The sequence below is a fragment of the Caloenas nicobarica genome, unplaced genomic scaffold, assembly GCF_036013445.1.
Source record: "Caloenas nicobarica isolate bCalNic1 unplaced genomic scaffold, bCalNic1.hap1 Scaffold_83, whole genome shotgun sequence".
Taxonomy (NCBI): Eukaryota; Metazoa; Chordata; class Aves; order Columbiformes; family Columbidae; genus Caloenas; species Caloenas nicobarica.
Window position 1 is genome coordinate 210,928 of NW_027017717.1, and position 19,148 is coordinate 230,075.

A 19,148-nucleotide genomic window follows, 5' to 3' on the forward strand; every position below is an offset into this window, starting at 1 on the left:
GCCCAACTTCTGCAGCCCGGGACGCACCTGGGGGCAAGAGCAGAGGTGACCGCTGGCCATGGCTCCTGTCCTTCTTGCAGGCTCAGCCCCGCTGTGCCCACCACCCGGGCAGGAGCAGCCCTTCCCCGCAGCCTGGGCACCCCTGGCAGGGGGACAGCCCCGGCCCCCCAAGCCCCACCAGCAGGGACGACACCCCTGTCTGCTCGGACACCCCGGCACCTTCGGCACCTTTGCCATCTCCTACCCGGGCACTCCCAGCACCCACCACCCCAGTCCCCCGGCAGATATGGCACGGGGGTTCAGCCAGCCTGGCCGAGCGGCCCTGCCCTGGCCTGACTGATGCATGCCTAGTAAATCCAGTTTCCAGAGAATTTCCCCAGTACCTGGGGCCATCTGTCACGTCTCCCCTCCCAGAAGCGAGTCTCCTCCCGCTTTGCGGCCCTGTTCCCCACACAGCAGCTCACCCCGCAGGGTTGCTCCAGCCACCAGCTCCCCACGTGCCTGTGCAGAGCTGGGAGTTGTTGGCAATGGGGCCTGGCTTGGGGGGTGCCCATGGAGGGTCTCCCCCGCCCAGGACGGCTCCCACTCCCCCACACAGGGTTGCAGAGGGCTCCGTGTGGCTGCTGCTTTGGCTCCTGCGAGTTCCACATCCAGTGGATGAGCCCCTATGTCCATCAGGGCACAGTGGTGGCCCCAGCCCCTCCAGTGCTGCCGATCCCCATCCCCAGCTACCGGCACGTCCAGGGGCAATGGGCACAGCCCTGCAGTTTTGGCATGGCCACCACCGCAGGGGCGCCTCGGAGCAGGAACATCCCCCCCAGGCCCCTCTGCTGCTCCCCACAAACAAGCCCCGGAGGATCCCACTGATGATGTTGAAGTGTCTGAGGAGGTGCTTCTCCAAGAGGCCCATCAGCTCTTTGGTGTCTCTCTGGACATGGTGCGGGTTGCCAAGGACGGTCCCAGAAGCAGCCCCACACCTGGGAACACTGGTGGCACCAATTTGGAGGGGAATGCGGTGGCCACAGCCCCTGTGGTGTTGCCAACAGCCATGCCTGGCCACCAGCAAAAGGGCCAGCTGTCCTCGCACCTCAACACCTCTGGCACGGCCCCCCTCATGGGGACACCCTGGGCAGTGATGTCCCATCCAGCCCCTCTGCTTCCAACCAAGCCTCTGGAGATCTGGCAGCCGAACTGGCCATACCTGATGATGTGCTGTTCCAAGAGGCCCTGCAGCTCCTCATTTGCTCCCTGGATGCGGTCGAGTCCAGCCAGGATGGCCTGGAGTGAACTTTGGGGCATTTCTCCAGAGCAGCGGGACTTACCAAGGTGTTCTCGACCAGACTCAGGGAAATGTGTTTTGTCACTCCTCACCACTATGTACCAAGTTTGAAAGATGTTGTTGCCCGTAGTTGTCGTTGCCCCGTCCCTCCTGCCAGTGCTGCCTCTGGCCAGGAAGAGCTCAGAGAGCCCTTCCAGAGCCACGGGCAGCTCTGCCGGCCGGCCCGCCTGCCCACAGGCCCTCGAGGAACAGCTGCAACCTGCGTCCCAAGGCTGGGATCACTTCTCAGAAACACTCACTGGGCACCAGCGGGCAGAAAAGCCAAAGCCACAATTAGAAACAAACTCTTGTTGGCCTTGCGTGTGTCATTTACGGGGTGTTTGCTTCTCTGTGGGGTTTGGGGCAATTGGTGAAATCCCCATTCTGAGAAGTCTCTGTGAGGGGGTGTCGTGGTTTGATTGCAGGGTGACAGTAAAACCGTGGCAGATGTATTGTTAACCTCTTCTCCCCCCACTTTCCCCTTCAACCCCTCCTCTTCCCCCTTCCCGCTAAGGACAGGCGATTGGGAGGGAAAAGAAGGACAGAGAGAAGACAGTTGGAAAAATTAAAAATGTTTTACTAATGCTACTAACAGAAATAGAGAAAATAATACAAAATATACAAAACCAATCCTGAAAGTCCCGGCAACTGCTCCGGCAGGTGTAGGGCCGGCACCCGAAGTCCTGGACTGGACCCTCCAGCCAACCGGAGCTGGATTCAGTCTGTCACTAGGCCTCAGTTCACAGGGACAACTCGCAAGGTCCTCTCCCAATGTCGGCCATAAGGAAAAAGGGACGAGATCCTCGTGACCTCCCACTTTTATATGAAGTATGAGGTGAATGGGATGGAATACTTTAGTTGGTCAGTTTTCAATTCACCTCCTGCCTGCCCATCTCGCGGAATGCATCATTATCAATGACCTTGCGTTCCATTGCTATGTCTACCAAAACATGTACCTAACTTTCAGGAAAACGGCAGTTACTAAGAAGACTTTAGCTGACAGGGAAATTCACTACAAGAGAAACTTGTTTTGAACAAAACCAGGACAGGGGGTTTTGAGAGCTGTGTGCTGCGTGGGCCCATCTTGCAGCCTCTTCTGGTTCTATGTGGAGGTCGAGTCACTGGGTCTGAACTGGGCTGGATGAGCCAACAGCGAGTGAGACCGAGTTGGGCCGACTGGCCGGGCCCAGAGGCTGCTGCTCCGCGCCACCAAGTCTGTCCTGGATGCTCCGAATCCTTCTGGGTGGAAAAGACCTTTGAGATCACCAGGTCCAACTGTGACCCAGCACTGCCAAGGTCACACTGAGCCATGTCCCTCAGCCCCACATCTGCCCATGGTTTAAACCCTCCAGGGACGGTGACTCCACCACTGCCCGGGGCGGCCTGTGCCAAGGCCTCACCAGGCCGGGCCGGGGACGCTGTGGCCATGGCTCAGAGAGCTGGAGGGAGCGCCCCAGCCCATGCTGGGAGCTGTAGTCCTGGGCACGGGGCTGCCAGGTGCCATTTGCTCTTGGAACACACAGTTTCTGCTCCAGCCTCAGCCCGGGTGAGGTGGGCACTGGGGCACCCGTGAGGCCACAGGCACCAACACCCCGACTCCCAGAGCCCCCCACCATCTGAGCAAACCCACCACAGTTCCCCAGCCCTGCCTGTGTGTGGCCGGCCAGGACACGGCCAGCTGCTCAGGCCAGGCGAGACCACGATCCCGCCACCTCTTCCTGCCCTGAACTCCTCCACTCTTGAGGAGCTTGCCCACATTGAGCATGCCCTGCCATCTCCACGTTCCTCCATTGCAGGTTGCCCAGCTGCTGCACATGGTGGTGTCTTCACACGGTAGCTGTGGCTTCCCTGACTCCCACTGGCCGTGTCATCGTCTGTCCCCAGTGAGCACGTCGGCAGCTTTGGCCTCTGGCTGAGCAGCCGCTCAGCTGCAGTTTGGCGGCTTTTGCTCCGTGTGACCACGAGTGTCCTGCTGCAGGGACAATGAGCAGTGACTCTCATTTGTATCTGGCCTGTGGCCATTCCTGTGAGCAGAACTGATGGGTCAGATGGAGGATTTCAGGCAACACTTTCTTTCCCATGTCACCAGGACTCCTTCCTCGGTGACCCCATCTCCCAGGACAGTCCTTGGGGATGGGGCACAGTCGACTTGGGAACACAATGGCCTTTACGAGTGTGCTAAACTCTGCCTGTGAGCAGGTGATCCCAGCAAGCGGGAGGGCTGGTGGTGCCCTGGGTCATGCTGGTGTCATCTCTTTCTATCCAGGTTTGAACTGGAGTTGGTGGAGAAACCACTGCCCAGGGACCCTCTGAAGGTCTTGAGAAATATCCCTGGTGAGGGCAAGTGGAAGAAAAAAGAAAAAAGAGAGTTTGCCACCTCTCAGGCAAGGCATGGAAGGGAAAGCAACTCCCAGCTCATTTCCATAGCGTGGGCAACCAGCTTATGCAGTCTGATGGAAAAATCCCTGGCCATGATGGCCAAAAGGCTCTGACTTGCACCAAAGCTTCATGCCAGCTTGGCACAGCCTGTTCTCCTAAGCTTGACTTCACAAGAACCAAGCCCTGGGCTGGGCTGGGCAAGCCCATCCCTGGCTACAGCAGAAGGGTGAGGATTCAAGGGCCTGTCCTCACTTTGGGAATTACCTCTCCAAGAGAGTCTGTCACGTCCTGGCATCACCCAGCCCCTCTTTCCAGAACCTGGCGCCACTGACGCGTTCGCAGAGGAGCCCGGAGGTGCCGCTGTTGGGGAGGGTGCGAGGCCTCTGGAGATGGCGCTGTCAGGGGAGCAGAACGGCCCTCTCGCATGTTTTGGGAAGAGGCCTGAGCACCGCTGCGTGTCACCCGGGCTGGCAGAATCAGTGATGCTCTTCTGACAAGGCGTCTCCTCCTGTTTCCAGAGAGATTTGCTCAGCTGCCCTTGCCAGCCCATTCCAGCTTGGCTAAGAAGGAACACGAACAGCTCTGGGGTAAGAAGGCGATGGAGATGAGGAACAGCTCTGGGGTCAGGTGAGTCTGGGGGCTCAGGACTGGTGTCTGCACGAGGTCATTTTCTGTCCCAGCAGGAGCCCATTCCCCAGCCCCAAACACTTGCCGTTCGTTGCTGCTGAACAGTGGTGAAGGCAGCGCCTGGAGGGCTGGGATGGGGCTGCCAGGAGCCCCCACTTCACAGGGCTGGTTCCTTTCCACTCCTTCAGGAGAGCGCCGAGTGTGGCCTCCTGAGCTGTGCATGGGGACAGCCGTGTGCCACCGAGGGGCCTGGCTCAGGGATTTCCTCTCCTGAGCTCAGCGCAGCCATCGGCTGAGCTGCTGGTGGCTGCGCAAACAGGCACGTGGCTCGTGGGGGCAGGATGGGGCCCCAAACCCATCGTGTCCTCAGGCCGTCCCCTCCTGTCGTGTCATTTCAGGCGTCTGCCAGCCATCCCAGGGGACTCCTCTGGAAAAAGCAGCTGATGAGTGGCCAAGCCAAGGGCAAATCTGAGCTCAAAGGCCAAGCACCAAAGCAGAGCCCAGCGCAGGCCGTGAACCCTCAGAGGTGCAGAGCAGGACAAGGCGAAAAGAAAGTTCCCATGGGAAGCAAATTACCACCAATGAGTTCTGAGGCCAGGCTGCCCGAGGAGCCCACCTACAAGGTCTGCATTCCACAGCCACCAAGACCGGAGACAGCACAATTACTGACATCAAGGCCTGAGATGTTCTGGTCGGTGCTGACAGAACCGCAGAAGACCGTCTCAGCGGGATACAGCTTGGAGCCCTCCCCTTTGGTGCCACCCATGTCCCAGGGGTCCATGTCTATGCAATGCCACCCACTGAAGGCCAGATCAGTGGTGCCCAGGATGGAGTGGCCCTGGCTGGAGGTCCAGAGCAGAAGGAGCACCACCTGAGGTGGCCAAACAGATACGTGATTTGAATCTGTGTCATTCTTGAGTGCTGTTTCTTTGTAGAAATGCAGTTAGAGGGACAGTGGGGACTCTTCAAGGAGCCCTTAGCTGGGATTGATGTTCCCATGTTGGGCTCAGCCATCACCAGGGGCAGGGGACTCATTTTCCAGTGGTGTCCCCTCTTCTGTAGCCTCAGGAAGCACACAAGGCCATGTTCTTTGGCCATGTTTGGAAGGCCCAAGTGACCGCAAGGCTGCTCTGAGGCAGAGAGGGGACCGTTTCTTCCCATCTCGTTGCTCCTTTAGATCCCCAGGGGGAAGAGAAAGGCTTTTTGGGTGGCTCTGGCACAGCTTGGGAGCAAAGTGCTGCTGCTGGAGAGGTGGCCGAGAAGGGGTCAGTGGAGGGAGAGAACCAGCTGCCCTCCCCTCCATGTCCTGAAGCCATCGCAGGGCTCTGCATGTGGGCAGAGAGCTCCCAAACCCTGCAGGATTGTTTTAGAAGAGTCTCTCCTTTTTTGGCAGTGACAGGAGGGACATGAGGCAGTGACAGGAGGGACACCAGGCAGTGACAGGCCCGGGGCTGACAGGCTCCCCCTCCCCTAGGGGGCGCTGGGCTGCCACACCCAGGTGACATAGAACCTTTGTCACAATGCCCGGTACCGTGGTGAGGATTCCGTGACACTGCAGGTGACAGGGACACTGCAGGAGGTAGTTGCAGCCCAGCGATTTCTCAGTTGCCTGAAGAAGGTGAATGCTGCAAATCGCTGGGTTTGCTGTTGGAAAGATGCCATCAGGTGGGTGTTTTGGAGTAATACACTGAAAACCAGAGCAGAAATGGTGAAATATTCCCATGTTATGCATGATCCCTGCACCAAACCACCATCACAGAGCCTAAGTAGATCTGCAGCATTTTTTTCTTTTCTTTTTTTAAATTTCTTTTCTTTTTTTTTTTTAATTCTTAAAACTGCCAGCAGGTCCCAGGGAACAGCTGCTGATGGAGCTTGAAAAGATTTAGACATATCCAGATTGTGAAAGTACAGTATAAAAACCATCCTCATGGAGGGATCTTTGCATTTTAGGCTTAGTCTAAGTGTCTCAGGTAGCTGGGTTTTTTGTTTGGGCTTAATCTAAAAGTTCTGATGGCTTTCCTCCTCATCTAAAGATGAATGTGGTGTAAAATATAAATAGAAAAACTGTTACCATGGAGGGATCTTTGTATTTTAGGCTTAGTCTAAGTGTCTCAGGTAGCTGGGGTTTTTGTTTGGGCCTAATCTAAAAGGACTGAGGGCTTGCCTCCTTGTCTAAAGACGAATGTGGTGTAAAATATAAATAGAAAACCCGTCCTTGTGGAGGGATCTCGGTGTTTTAGGCTCAGTCTAAGTTTCCCAAGTAGTTGGGGTATTTTTGCTCTTCTGTGAGAAATATTTTGCTCCTTGTGCATTCTCAAAATGTCCCGTTCACACATGGAGACGATAGAAGTGTGATGTTACGTATAAAATTTTGCTTTTGTATCTGTAAAGGGATTCTCATATTAATATACACTCATTAATTGACTAATTTATTTTTCTTTTCTGTATTTATGTTGTTTTCAGAAGACACAGATGACAATGCTCCAGTCCCTAAGAGCTCATCAAAAATTGTTGGAAGAATCGCGGCTGGAGCACACATTTTGTAAGTATTCATAGAGCTTTGTATTCTTTGTGAGGCGTTTCAGTGTGTTTAAACCTTTTTTATGGATATTAGTTTATAGAGGCATTCAGATTGTATCTTGCTTATTAAAGCGGCTGTTAATTTTTCTTGTGATGCCGTAGTTTTGAAGGGACCTGACCCTATGTTTTTATGCCTGCATTTTTAGGCTTACATTTTATAAGCCTACATTTTTAGGCCTACTTTTTCCAGCCTACATTTTTAGGAGGTGAGGATCGAACTCCAACAGCGGTGACTCTTCAGATGATTTAACTGGGTTTGTTCTCGGGGTTGGTTGTTCTGAGACCCACGTTGTAGATCCCATTTCCTGGACACAGAGGGATTCCTTGGTTTATGTGTTTGCTTTTATAGTAAAGATGTTGTAGCATAAACGTTGAATTTATTCCCATCTGGGAAGAGTCTCATTCTCAGTGTTTGACTATTTCTTCCATTTGGGTGAGGAGGGGGGAGATAGCAGGTGTTCATAGGCCCCAAATCCGATTTTTTTGCACACTAAAGATCCAATAAATATGAAAAAACGAAGTGACAGATCAATGAGTATATGGAATCTCAGCAAGTTTTCAAGCGTCATAAATATTTCCTAAAACATTGCATTGTGCAGTGCTTTCAAGATTACCTTAGAACACTTTCTGGCAATTAAGACCTTTTTTTTTTTCGGTGTCTGTTGCAGGGCTCCGAAATAACACAAAACCCTTGTAACTGCTTTCAAATGACATTTCTACTGCTATTTTTAGTCAATATAGCATATGTTTTATGACATATTTAGTATTTTGGCGCTTTTGTGGCTACACATGGCAGACACCTGATCACAGTGCTTGGGCTTCCACAAAGAAACACTCTTCTAAAGAGATTTTTGTTGTGTCTCTGTCAGATGACTGAGTAGAGTGATTTGTCACAAAGTAGGCATGTAATTTTGGTTTGTATTTTTTCAGTTGCACTGAATGCACCAAGAAAGAAGAGTTTATGTATAAGAATAAATTTCCACATTCCTTAGGCCATCAGAACATCAAGTTTTGATGTTTGGGTTTTAGAATCTGGTTGCACTGCTTTTTGTTGGGTCGGAATGCTTTATTTAAGTTCTGATCACCTTTATTTCTCCTTCTAGAAGTCAAAAGGAGCCAGTGAGCGGAACATCAAAAGCAGTATGTAAAAACATAATCTCACCCTTTTTCCTACACACCACGGTGAATTTTAACCAACACAGCCTTGTATGAATTTTCCAAGCATTAACATAATGTATTTTCCAATCAATGTAGAAAAATATTGGACTCAGCAAGGTAAAAAGTGAGTCACGTTGTTGTTGCGAGGACAGTTCCGTGCAGCTCCGTGATTCCTTGTCGTGTCCTTAAATACTTGGGGATTTGTTCCTAAAACTGTGTAATTGAAGTGATTTAGTTGGGGCCCCTCTGCGTACAAAAATGTCTTTAATAGATTGCCATGAATTTAAATATCGTTGCTACACAACTATGAATTTACATTTGGGAAAGGAGTGGTGTTCTTTTCAGGTTTGCAAACACTGTCATTCCGCTGCTAAAATATTATATAAATGAGAAACACAAGGAAATACTTGACTGGTAAATGGTCTGGATCTGGATTTGCCACTTAGATTGAATACTATGTGTCTCCTATGTGTTTTTTATATTTTGTCTTTATTGTAATGTAAATTGCATTTATTGTATTCCAAATAATTCAGATGGGTTTTTATTTCTTGAAAACAGTTATTTTTCTCTTTTTTTACTGGCATGTGTATCAACACAAACTCTGTGTTCATAAAGACAGTTTATTTGGCTTTTTTCCCATGTTTCTGTATGTATTTCAAAGCAGAACTTAGTGTGGTAGGAATAAATCGCTGGAAAGTTCACACGTGATTGTGGAACAGTAAGGCGGCAACATTTGAATTTGTTACAGCTTTTTTTGTGCTGCTGTCCCACTGTTACTACGCTCTGTCTTGAAGGTACAATTGAATATGCGTTTAATTTTTTCTGAACAGATCGATGACTCTCCTGCACCTCTTTCTCTGGCACAGCTTATTAAGGTATTACTATATAATATAAGGTATATATTCTTGTCAAATACTTTTTTAAAAAGTGGTTTCTTCCTATTTTTAAATCTGATATGGCGACCTATAGCTGCACAAGTCTTGTAATGTGAACAATACCTTCATGTTTGATAATTTAAGGTCTTCATTTTACCTTTAAAATGTGTGTATATTTTGACACTATCCTGTGATCTCTCAGCCCCAACGTCACGTTGCAGAATCGCTCATCTTCAAGATGCAAAGAAGCAGCACTTCAGAAGCTGTTTTGACTGTTTTTCATATGTTTCGTTACTTTTGCGCCAGAAGCTAACACAATTTTCACGGAATAATTTAATTATGGACATTTCAGGGGTGTTTGCAACAGCCAAAACAGAAGCGTTTCTGTAACATGGACGATTGCACAGTGATGTCTGAATTTCTAGGCTGGAGTTCATTTCCAAGAAATCTCTTCCCACTGGGAACTTCTTCCCTCTCTCACTGCAGAAATTAAATTGTGTACATTCTGGGAAAAAATTAGATTGGAAGGTAGCCACCAAAGGAAATTGAAATCTAAATTCTAAATGTGTCCTTGATTCTGCAATCTCATGTGGAATTGTATGCTAAAATGTGAAAAACTGTCCAAGCATGTGGCAGACATCTCAGCTTTTGAAGAAATTTAAGTGTTTCAGAAAAATGCAGGAAAATAATGTAAAGCTGAGAGCAGACTGGCTCAGCATGGAGGCAATGTGTTGTAAAAAGTTTTCTGCTTTATTATTTTGATGAATTAAATGCCATATTTGAATTACAGTCTATTCCTAGTCATGTTTTGTGGGGTTTGGATGTGTTTTGTAACTGTTTGGGTTCAAATTAGTCAAGTATCTGTCAAGTTTTCCGTAAATGTTACTGGAAATGATTTCATAGTTGTTGATCTGGATTACATCGGCGTTGAGAAAAATAATGTATATATGAAAGAACCATTTAATAAAAAGTTGAACGTAGATGGTTGATTTGTGAATGAAAGCGTATAAATGCATATAAAAACAAAACCAGGAGTGGTTGATCTGAACGATTGATGCTCGAAGGTCCAAATAATTTCTATCTTTCTCAATTAAATGGACAGTGGAGATCTTCTCCTTCAAATTATCTAGAGCTTACAAATCCTGGATAATACAGATTTTTCTACACGTAGCTGGGAAGAAAATGGGATTAGTTACAAAGGTACAAACAGAGCTGAAAGTTTTGAGTTCCAAACACGTAACATGTGTGTCGCACCGTTAATTCCCCGTTGAACAGACGGCCAACCTGGCTGAAGCCAAAGCTTCTGAAGAAGATAAAATAAAAGCCATGATGATTCAGTCCTGCTGGGAATACAATCCAGCCACGTGAGTGTTGGTCATGTCAGATCTCCTCTCTGAAGACAATGGAAAACTTGTCGAGGCATTTGCTTTCACAAGAATGACACACTTTTCTTTTTTTTCCCCAAAAAAATTCTAGTTACGTGAAGAAACCTCCACCATCGTACACCTGTTTCCGTTGCGGAAAACCCGGCCACTATATAAAGAACTGCCCGACAAAAGGGGTAAGACTGGGGGGAACTTCTGGTGATGCTTTTAAAAAATCCTTTAGTTTTCAATTTTAATATTATCATATGAAGAATTGTTTCTCTTGGGGTGAAATGCAGAGGTTGTCCAGCAATGTTGCAAAGCTGTTCGAAATACAAGGCAACCTGGAATTCTAAATGTAAAGTTTTCCTTTTTCTAGGTCATAGACAATAGATATTGCTGTATATCATCCTCTGTGATCCTTCATGCCTGTTTATCTATTTCAGTATTATTGGAAAATTTTCTATTTTGAACTCTTTTTAATGACGTTTGGCAGTTTTTAGGATTCCGTACAAAAGCGAGATGTTTCTGTTGACCTCACCTGTTGGATATTTGTGTGTTTTAGTTACACAAGTCTTTTGTTGAATCTTCCTGCAACCCTTATGCTGAGCAAAAGGAGAGGATGAAAAGCTTTTGCTAGTTAAAGTAGTCATTGAAATGTCATTTGAAGTGTGGGTCTTCAGATGAGATATGTCTGCATTTCTGTTCATAACAGGACAAAACTTTTGAGCCTGTTCCCAGGATTAAAAAGAGCACAGGAATTCCCAGGAGTTTCCTGATGGAGGTGGAAGATCCCAGTAAAAGGGGTGCAATGCTGACAAGCACCGGAAAATACGCAATACCGATTATTAATGCGTAAGTACAGAATTAATTGGGCTAACCCGAAAGGCAACGAGAGAAACCACGTGTGAGTGTGTGAGCGGCAATGCCAGCAAGTTGCACAGCACCTGTAGTTATGGGGGAAGAAGCGTTGTCTGGTAACCTGCAAATTCCATCTATTATCTCCCTTTGATGAAATCCAAAGCTTGGAAAAGCTTTCCTTTGCCCATCTTCAACTTTTTGATTTTCCATCCCCCCCTCCAGGGAAGCTTATGCGAGAGGGAAGAAGGAAAAACCTCCATTTTTACCAGCGGAACCGCCCTCCTCCTCCTCAAACAACGACCCTGTTCCGGAGGAGTTGTTATGTCTCATTTGTAAAAACATTACGACCGATGCCGTCATTATTCCCTGTTGTGGAAACAGTTATTGTGATGAATGTAAGGGTTTGTTAATGCCAAGCATCACACCTGCTCTTCTGAAAGTAGAAATATAAGAAAGAAATATCATTTAAAAGATCAGAAAAGAAATATAAGAAATAAATATAATTTAATCCGCGTTCTTCTCCCTGAGAGAGTTGGTTCAAAGCTCCAGAACTCAAACCTGCCTACTCATGGTTTTTGAGACGTGTTTTTTTCATTAACCTTGAGGTTGGTGGCTTCTCGCTGGATGAGAAGGTGGAAAAAAGACCAGTCGAAACATCCAGACACGGCGTCATCTAATGAGACTAATTAGAACACCAGGACACAGCCCAGTCTACATCTTCAAATGTTCCAAGAGCAAAATATCAAAACTCCATAGTTATTTGCTGCATACGAGAATCTTTTTACACTATTGAACATTTATAGCTTCATGCCCTTAATTCCAGACCATATTTAACCATTAATCATCTAAGTGTTTTTATAATTGATTAGAACCCACAAAATGTCCTTAGTTTGGCTAAAAATAGTTTGATGTCTCTAATTCTTCACAGGTATCAGGACAGCGTTACTGGAATCTGAGGAACATAAATGCCCAACATGTCACCGGACGGATGTTTCTCCTGATGCTTTAGTTGCCAACAAGTTCCTACGCCAGGTAACGCGATCACTTTTACACGAGCTGTTTGTAAGAAAAGCCCGTTTGTAAAAAATATTGATTTACAACTCCTTAAGCAAGGTTAAATTGCTTAAGGCTGAATTTCCTTTGCAAACACATTATCTGTTGTTCCAGAAGGTCACAATTCTAAATTTAGAGACAATCTGGCTAATTCAGGTCACAGTTTTGTTTAGCATGATTGCCTCACATTCAAATTCGGTGTTAACACTGAAGGACTTTAAATACCAAAGCATTAAATAAAGGGTTAAATACCAATCCTTAACATCCATGTTTAATGTGACATGTTTCGATCTCTGTATGTTGACTTATTTTAGCTTTGATGGCATTTGCAGGAGTGCACAAGTAATTTTACTCCGCAGAGGCTTTTGTGTGTAGATCTGCTGAAGTTTCTGGAATATGTTCTATAATGTTATCTTTCTGTAAATGGTTCTTCTGCCTCTAGATTGTGAACAACTTCAGAAACGGAACTGGCTACACAAGAAGGGTCCATAAGCAGCTTGGGCAGCAGCCGCCACCACTCGTGACACCTCCTGCTGCTCTGGTGACAAGCGCGGAACTTTCAAGATCTTCCTCTCTGTCCATCAGCACTTTGTCAGAAGAGAAGGCAAGTTTTACTTCAAGGTATACCATGATTTTTGGATTTCAGGAGGGCTTCTTTTCCATGCGTTTGCGTTTATTCACCAGGATTATCAGGTTCCTGCTCCAAGACAAGCAGCTTTCCCACATCTCCTGGGCCCCCAAGGACAATCAATCCCCACAACCGGTAACTATAACCTCAGAATTTCTTTGAAAAACTTCTCTTCAGATAAACTGAATGGGATTTTTTTTCTTTCTCCTCTCTCCACTCCAAAAGGTCAGCCAATGAGAGCCAGGGCAATTTGCTCAGCAGGTGACAAACCAGCCTGGAAACTGTGAGTATTGTACGGAAATTTTGAGCCTTGAGGCGATTCCGGTGCCCCTGGGGCCGCCGTTTTGAGCCCTGAGGTGATCTTGGTGCAGCCCTTTTGAGCCCTGGGGTGTGGGGCCCAAAACTGACACCAGGATTCAAGGTGTGGCCTCTTCTTATAGTGACCACGTTTTGGTTTTTTGGTGTCTCTTCGTAGTAAAGTTCAAACTGTAATTGTAATAAAGGTCAAACTTAAGGTTCCTAGTCAGAGCTCAAGATATGTGCAAGATTTTGCTGGGACATCTGGCTGGAAGTGTTGATTAAATAGTATGGAAGATTAAATAATGCGTAGGATTAAATAGTATGTAGGATTGCATTACAAGGGCTTTGCATCCTCTACAAATTGCCAAATAAGCAGTGAAGTTAAATAGACTAGACTGGCATTTTAAAATCGAGCGTGACTGTCTTCAGGCTAAATCATGTTTTCTTGCTATTTGATACTGCACCTTAGCCCTTAGAACTTGCTCTCTGGAAGAGAAAAAAACCCAACCAACCCAAATCTGAGAGGAAAAAAAACGGGGAGAGTGACTGCTTTGAAATAATGTAGTTAGTTTCTGTGTTGTGCTTTTTAAAGGTCCAAGTCTCCCTGTGGTGCTTTGTCTTACCCTAGAAGTTCGTATACCCACTGCAAGTCACGATCAGGCTCTTCCTGCACTCGCTCCGACTCTCGATCACGGAGTCGTTCTCGTTCCTACTCGCCGTTGCTACCGCCTGCAAGAAGAGGCAAAGGGAAGAGTCATAACTATCGCTCTAGGTCAAGGTCGCGTGGTCATTACCGCTCTAGGTCAAGGTCTCCAGTATTTAGAGGCCAGGCTCGCACTCAAAGGACGACACCTCAAGGGGAAGGAGAAAGGGAGTATTTTAACAGACACACAGCAGTTCCACTATATGGTATGAAAGCTGCCTATGGCAGATCTGTTGAATTTCAGGATCCATTTGAAAAGCAAAGATACAGAGAATGGGAAAGGAACTATGGAGAATGGTCTGGAAAGTTTGACAGGGGCTGTGCTGCTGGTGCTCAGCCTGGACCTCCAGTGAACAGAGAGACCTTTTCTCCAGAGAGGTTTGATCCACCTGAGACCAGACGAGAGTTTTTGCCATATACTTGGGGATGTAGGGAGGATTGTCCTGGTGGGCAGCGCCATGAAAATAGTCGTATAGCTGGAGATGGCCCTGAAAAAGCTTCTGGAAGAGAGCACCACGGCATGAAAAATCCAACAAACTCAAAAGAGAAAGAGGTGAAAAACCCACTGGGAGATGACAGAGCAAGTAAACAGAGATTCCAAGGGAAGAGAAGAAGAGAGGATGAGAATGAAGGATTTCCCAATGCTCAGTTGTTTGAAGGTGCAAAAAAACCCAAGAGCGACAGTTAGAGCGGATGATGTTCAAATGAAAATGGGGAAGTCAGAAGTTTTGATTCTATATTATTGTGATGGTTTGGTTGTAGTCCATCACTATTTGTTAATTCTGATTTGAGGATTTGCTCTAATTAGATAGTACTTTGACACTGGTGTTTAATTCAAGTTTGACTGAGTTTATAATGGCTTTAATGTTATCAATACAAGTCGCTTTTTCTTCTTTACAGTTAATGAAAATATTAAGATTTTTTTCAAACAATAAACTACCCATGACAGAAAGAAACCTGGTTTGGTATGTTTGTAATTAGATGTGTTGTGTATTAAAAGCCACGTCGGGTCATTGGAAATGAACAGTACAGCAGACAGTTCCCTTTGACAGTTGTTTTCTTTCTCATCTTGTATGCATCAAAAAGCACAAGAAAGTAAAGATAAAAACAATCTGGGAAGGTAAAAGTAAAGAGCGGCAATAGTTGTTAAAGCTATAAATGTGCAAAAATATGCAACAGCCAAGTAACAGGAACATCCCATATTGGTGTGTTTGACTAAGAAATAGCAGAAGGTGGCTGACAAACTCAGAGGGCAGCAAATCTATTCCCTCTCCATGTTTTAAGGACTCTCAGTCTTTGAAATGAGATCTGAGAGTCCCCTACGTATTTTCCCTCCTCCAGCTCCCAAGTAAACTGTTTATCACTTCATCATCACGTAGCTGCCATCCAGCTTTGAAGAATGAAGGATTAAGAGTGAACAGTGAATGAGTATATTTTGGGGAAGGGGTGGAGGGCGGATGTTGGAGCGAAGAAATTTTTACCTTCTGAAGCACTCTTAGTGGATGTTGGCATGGGATATCGTGTCATCGACTTCTTTACAGGTGGTTATTCAAGCAAACATAAACCCAGCCTAAGAGCTGAGCACATGATGTGGAGATGTGGGCCTTTTGGCGTGCTGACACCACAGCCGCAAAAATGACTTTTTGAGAGAAACACATCTAGAGCTCAGCAGTTTTCCTGAGCTGGATTCAGTTCTTGCTAACACTGGTTTTAAGGCTGCAGTGTCAGAGGATGCGATCAAAGCAAAACCAGCCCAGGTGCTCTCAGGAACAGCAGGCGTGTGCATTGCAGAGCGTCTCCATCCCACGCTGAACAAGGATGGGGTGAGACAGACGCCCCCTCTGGGAAATGCACTCAAATCCTGGTGAAAATGCTGAATTCAAGGCCCCACTGAATTGCCTACTGGTCTCTCTGTCATGGGGGAGTAATTTAGGGTTCTGCTTACTGCAGAACAATGTTTAGAGTTCTTAGAGAGAAGTGCGACTTACAAGAGTTTCGTGGTGGGATCACTGTATTATTTACTGCATGGGGGAAACATGCCAAGCCAAATGTTGCTGACCTTCTCTCCAGGTGCCTGTATCCGTTCACAAAGCAAACTGTCAGCGTCTTCCCTCCTGATAACCGTTTGCTCCAGGGGCTGTGTCTTGGAGCTCCAGAGGCAAACTCTCAGGCGAGGCCCGTACCCGTCGTGGTGCAAACTGTCAGGATTCTTCTCTCTCTGATAACTGTTCATTTCGGAGTCTGTATTTAGAGCTCTGAAGGCAAACTTTCGGGGGACTTTTTTGTCATGTTGCTCGTGTAAGTGCGCCGTAAAACCTTCTCCCCACTTTTCCCACTCGTGCTGCAAGCAGCCCTGTGCTTCTCCCCCTCCCTCCCTCTTCTCATGGTTTTTTACTTACGACATGGGGTCGGAAATGACTGATTTCAGTTGTGTTCCTAAGAAATCGGTATTGGGAGGTGTTTTAGAACATAGGAAAGCACTTGTAAATATGAGGAAAGAGGATCTTGTGAAATATTGAAATCAGTGGTGGCTGCTGTATAACTTAAATGATCGGGAAAACTGGCCGGAGAATAGAACATTTAAGTATCTTTAAGTATAACACAGCAATCATAGATGTCTTCCTTGTTGGCCTGTTTTCTTTGTGGGTATCTGTTTAAGCATGTTGCAGTTTTAGTAGGTCTTTGTCTGTTGTGTGGTACGGTGAGTTCGCAGACTGGTAAATAATGAGAATCCATGGACTCAAAATGTGTGTTTTGTGATAATACAGAAGATCATGAGTAATTTAGGTTTTTTACTGCGTGAATGTGATGATAAAATTTTGTGTGTAATAGCCGTTACCTTTCTTTCTAGCATGCTAGCTTTATTCCAGCATTCAGACTTGTGCAACTCTGTGATAGGCTGTGTCTCGTCTTAGTGTACTAAATTTGGCTCTTTTGTATGCACACCAAGTAAAGAATCCTGGTTTTGGAATAACAGTTGTAGCACGCCAGATGAGACTCTAATAAAAGCCTTGCCCAGTCCAGCTTGCTAGGGCAGCGTGGGGCAGGTGCCGATTGGGCTCCAGCGCGCCCTGACCTGTTTTGTCAGGGAGACCCAGCATCACCTCTACCTGGCTGAACAGTAAGCAGCCCAAAGGTGCAATGCAAAAATCAAGATATTGTCTTGAATAAGTGTAACTGTGATCCATCTGCATATTTGAACTCGGTATTTGGTTTTCATATCTGAGCTCAGTATTTTAGTTTGCATATATATATATCTATTTGGTACCAAAAGAATTTTGTTAGGGGAGATAATTACAAAATGGGAACCGGTTCTGCTACTAAAATACCACCTTGCTCCCCCTTAGGATGCATCCTTACACATTAGAGTAACTTTTGGGAAAATATTCAGATAAAAGAAAACTTGAAACGATATTGTAGAATATTCTAGAATATGGACTGATTTGGATCTAGGAAAACGGAATAATGGATTGATGTTTAATATGCTGGGTTATTGACATCTGTAAATTGTAAAAGGTAAATGAAGCTAAGGAATGTAGCTATTGCTGAGCTAATTGGAATTGCATATAAAGTGTATTATGTTTGGAATGAAATGGGAATACAAAAATCAAAATATCCCAGGCCTGTGCTGTACAGCTTGAACATAAATTTCAGGCCTGTGCCAAGCTGCAAGAGAAACTCAGCTCATTGTCACCCAGCAGTCCGGCAACTCCTCCTTAGCACCAGCGATTGCACCACCTGCGTGGCCTTGGTTATATCTAAACTGCAGCAAGAAGAGAAAAAAAAAAAAAAATGGAAAAACCTCATTGCCCGCTGCTAAGTGGAGAAATGGGGGCTTTATTTCCCCCTCCCCTGTCTTTTTTTCCTAGAGTGTTGGCATCCATCCTTGTTGTGGCACTACGTTGCTTCTCGGCTCTGAATCAGGGGTTGTCAGTGCTGTTTCTTTTTGCTTCCATCTCGTCTCAGGTTCCAGCACATCTGGGGAAGGAGCTCATCATTTTGCCTCCTTGCTGAAGTCGGTCTTTTCACACCGGTCAGCTTTGGGGGGTCAGAGTGCTGAGTGCTTCTCTGGGTCAGACTGGTGCTGGTTTGGGTGTGGAGTGGAACCAAGCTGGTCTGATGTGGAGTTTGGACTGATTTGTTTTCACGCTGGGCTGGAGCTCTTACCATCTCAGATGGGGGCGAGAGGGAGGCTTTATTCCCCCTGTACCCCCCCAGCAATGTTACTGCTAGAGAACTGTAATACTGCATGAAGGAGTCTGAGGGTGAAATTTAAAGGCATCGCCAGTGGATCCATAGTTCTAATGAAGCTGGGAAATTAAACCAAAAAAAATTTTTAATAGACTTATTCTGTGGTAACCGGTTGTACGAGACTTCTTAGTAAATTCACCGTGCTAGTTTTTGAGATCATGGGAAAGGACGAAAGGAAGGCCATTTTTTGAAACCAATGGAATGCCAAATTTGGAACAAAGTTTTACCAACTGAATTCTCATATTTGCCAGAAAGCCCTACACCTCTCTTAGGTCAAGATTTGTTAAGTAAATTGTAAGCTCAAATAACGTTTTCTGAGAATTCTGTTTAGTTGCATGTCCTACAAGAAGCTGCTTGGAAGGTGCAGATCTGCTTGCTACAAGTGAGAAATCTCGAAGGAAATTTTGAATGCTGTATATTCATCAGTATTGGCAGCCAAAGTATCGGTAAAGCCAACACTACATTGATAGAACTGAAACGGGACTTCAATCCGGTAAGGGAAAACAATATCCAATAAATATGACAGCCAAAATGGAGTTAGAGACTTTGATGAATAACTTTATGACAACCTTACAGGCTGACTGCGTTCGACTGACCTTGCAGATTTGTCTGTTCGTAGCTACAACATAGAAAAAACCTGTGGCTATTGTGGGACAGTATGACGAGAATGCTAACAGACTGATATACAGATTGTTACTCTGATCAAGAAATGCAGGGAATGAATTTAAGTCTTAATAGGCCATGATCCTTTTGTCATATATGTACCATCTGTGAAACCTAATTTTGATTTTTTTTATTTGCAGTCTATGTCCTTGTAAACTGCAGTAGCGGATTTTCTTACCAGTATAGCTCTTGGCATGCCTGAATGTAAATTGCTGCAGAACCTGCAAGTCTTTCACATCAGGTCACAGGCTATACTTGTATTTGGTCTGAGCCCACACGCTTGCACAGTTTTTGGTGATGGTTCAGGGAAGTCTCATAAAGCTGTAGTGGTCTGGCATGAAGATAACAACTGGCATAATTCTGTAAAAAGTTATTGAAGGTTCAACCC

The 19,148-nt window shown here is 46.2% G+C and overlaps 1 protein-coding gene across 1 annotated transcript; it reads left to right on the forward strand.

Moving 5' to 3' along the window:
* Positions 1–667: 667 nt before the first annotated feature.
* LOC136002915 (E3 ubiquitin-protein ligase RBBP6-like) lies at positions 668–14,534 on the forward strand. The gene is made up of 11 exons (XM_065658152.1): positions 668–1,100; positions 4,216–4,324; positions 8,008–8,044; positions 8,893–8,937; positions 10,213–10,301; positions 10,414–10,498; positions 11,017–11,156; positions 11,385–11,557; positions 12,091–12,194; positions 12,658–12,836; positions 13,736–14,534. Exons 1-11 carry the CDS (start codon positions 668–670, stop codon positions 14,532–14,534), a joined length of 2,193 nt encoding a protein of 730 aa, XP_065514224.1.
* Positions 14,535–19,148: the final 4,614 nt, after the last annotated feature.

Excerpts from the sequence above, each read along its gene's own strand:
- LOC136002915 (XM_065658152.1), top strand. The coding sequence starts at position 668 with ATGTCCATCAGGGCACAGTGGTGGCCCCAGCCCCTCCAGTGCTGCCGA. Across the intron at positions 1,101-4,215 it reads CTCGCACCTCAACACCTCTG|AGAGATTTGCTCAGCTGCCC; the intron begins GCACGGCCCCCC and ends TCCTGTTTCCAG. Across the intron at positions 10,499-11,016 it reads AGAACTGCCCGACAAAAGGG|GACAAAACTTTTGAGCCTGT; the intron begins GTAAGACTGGGG and ends TGTTCATAACAG.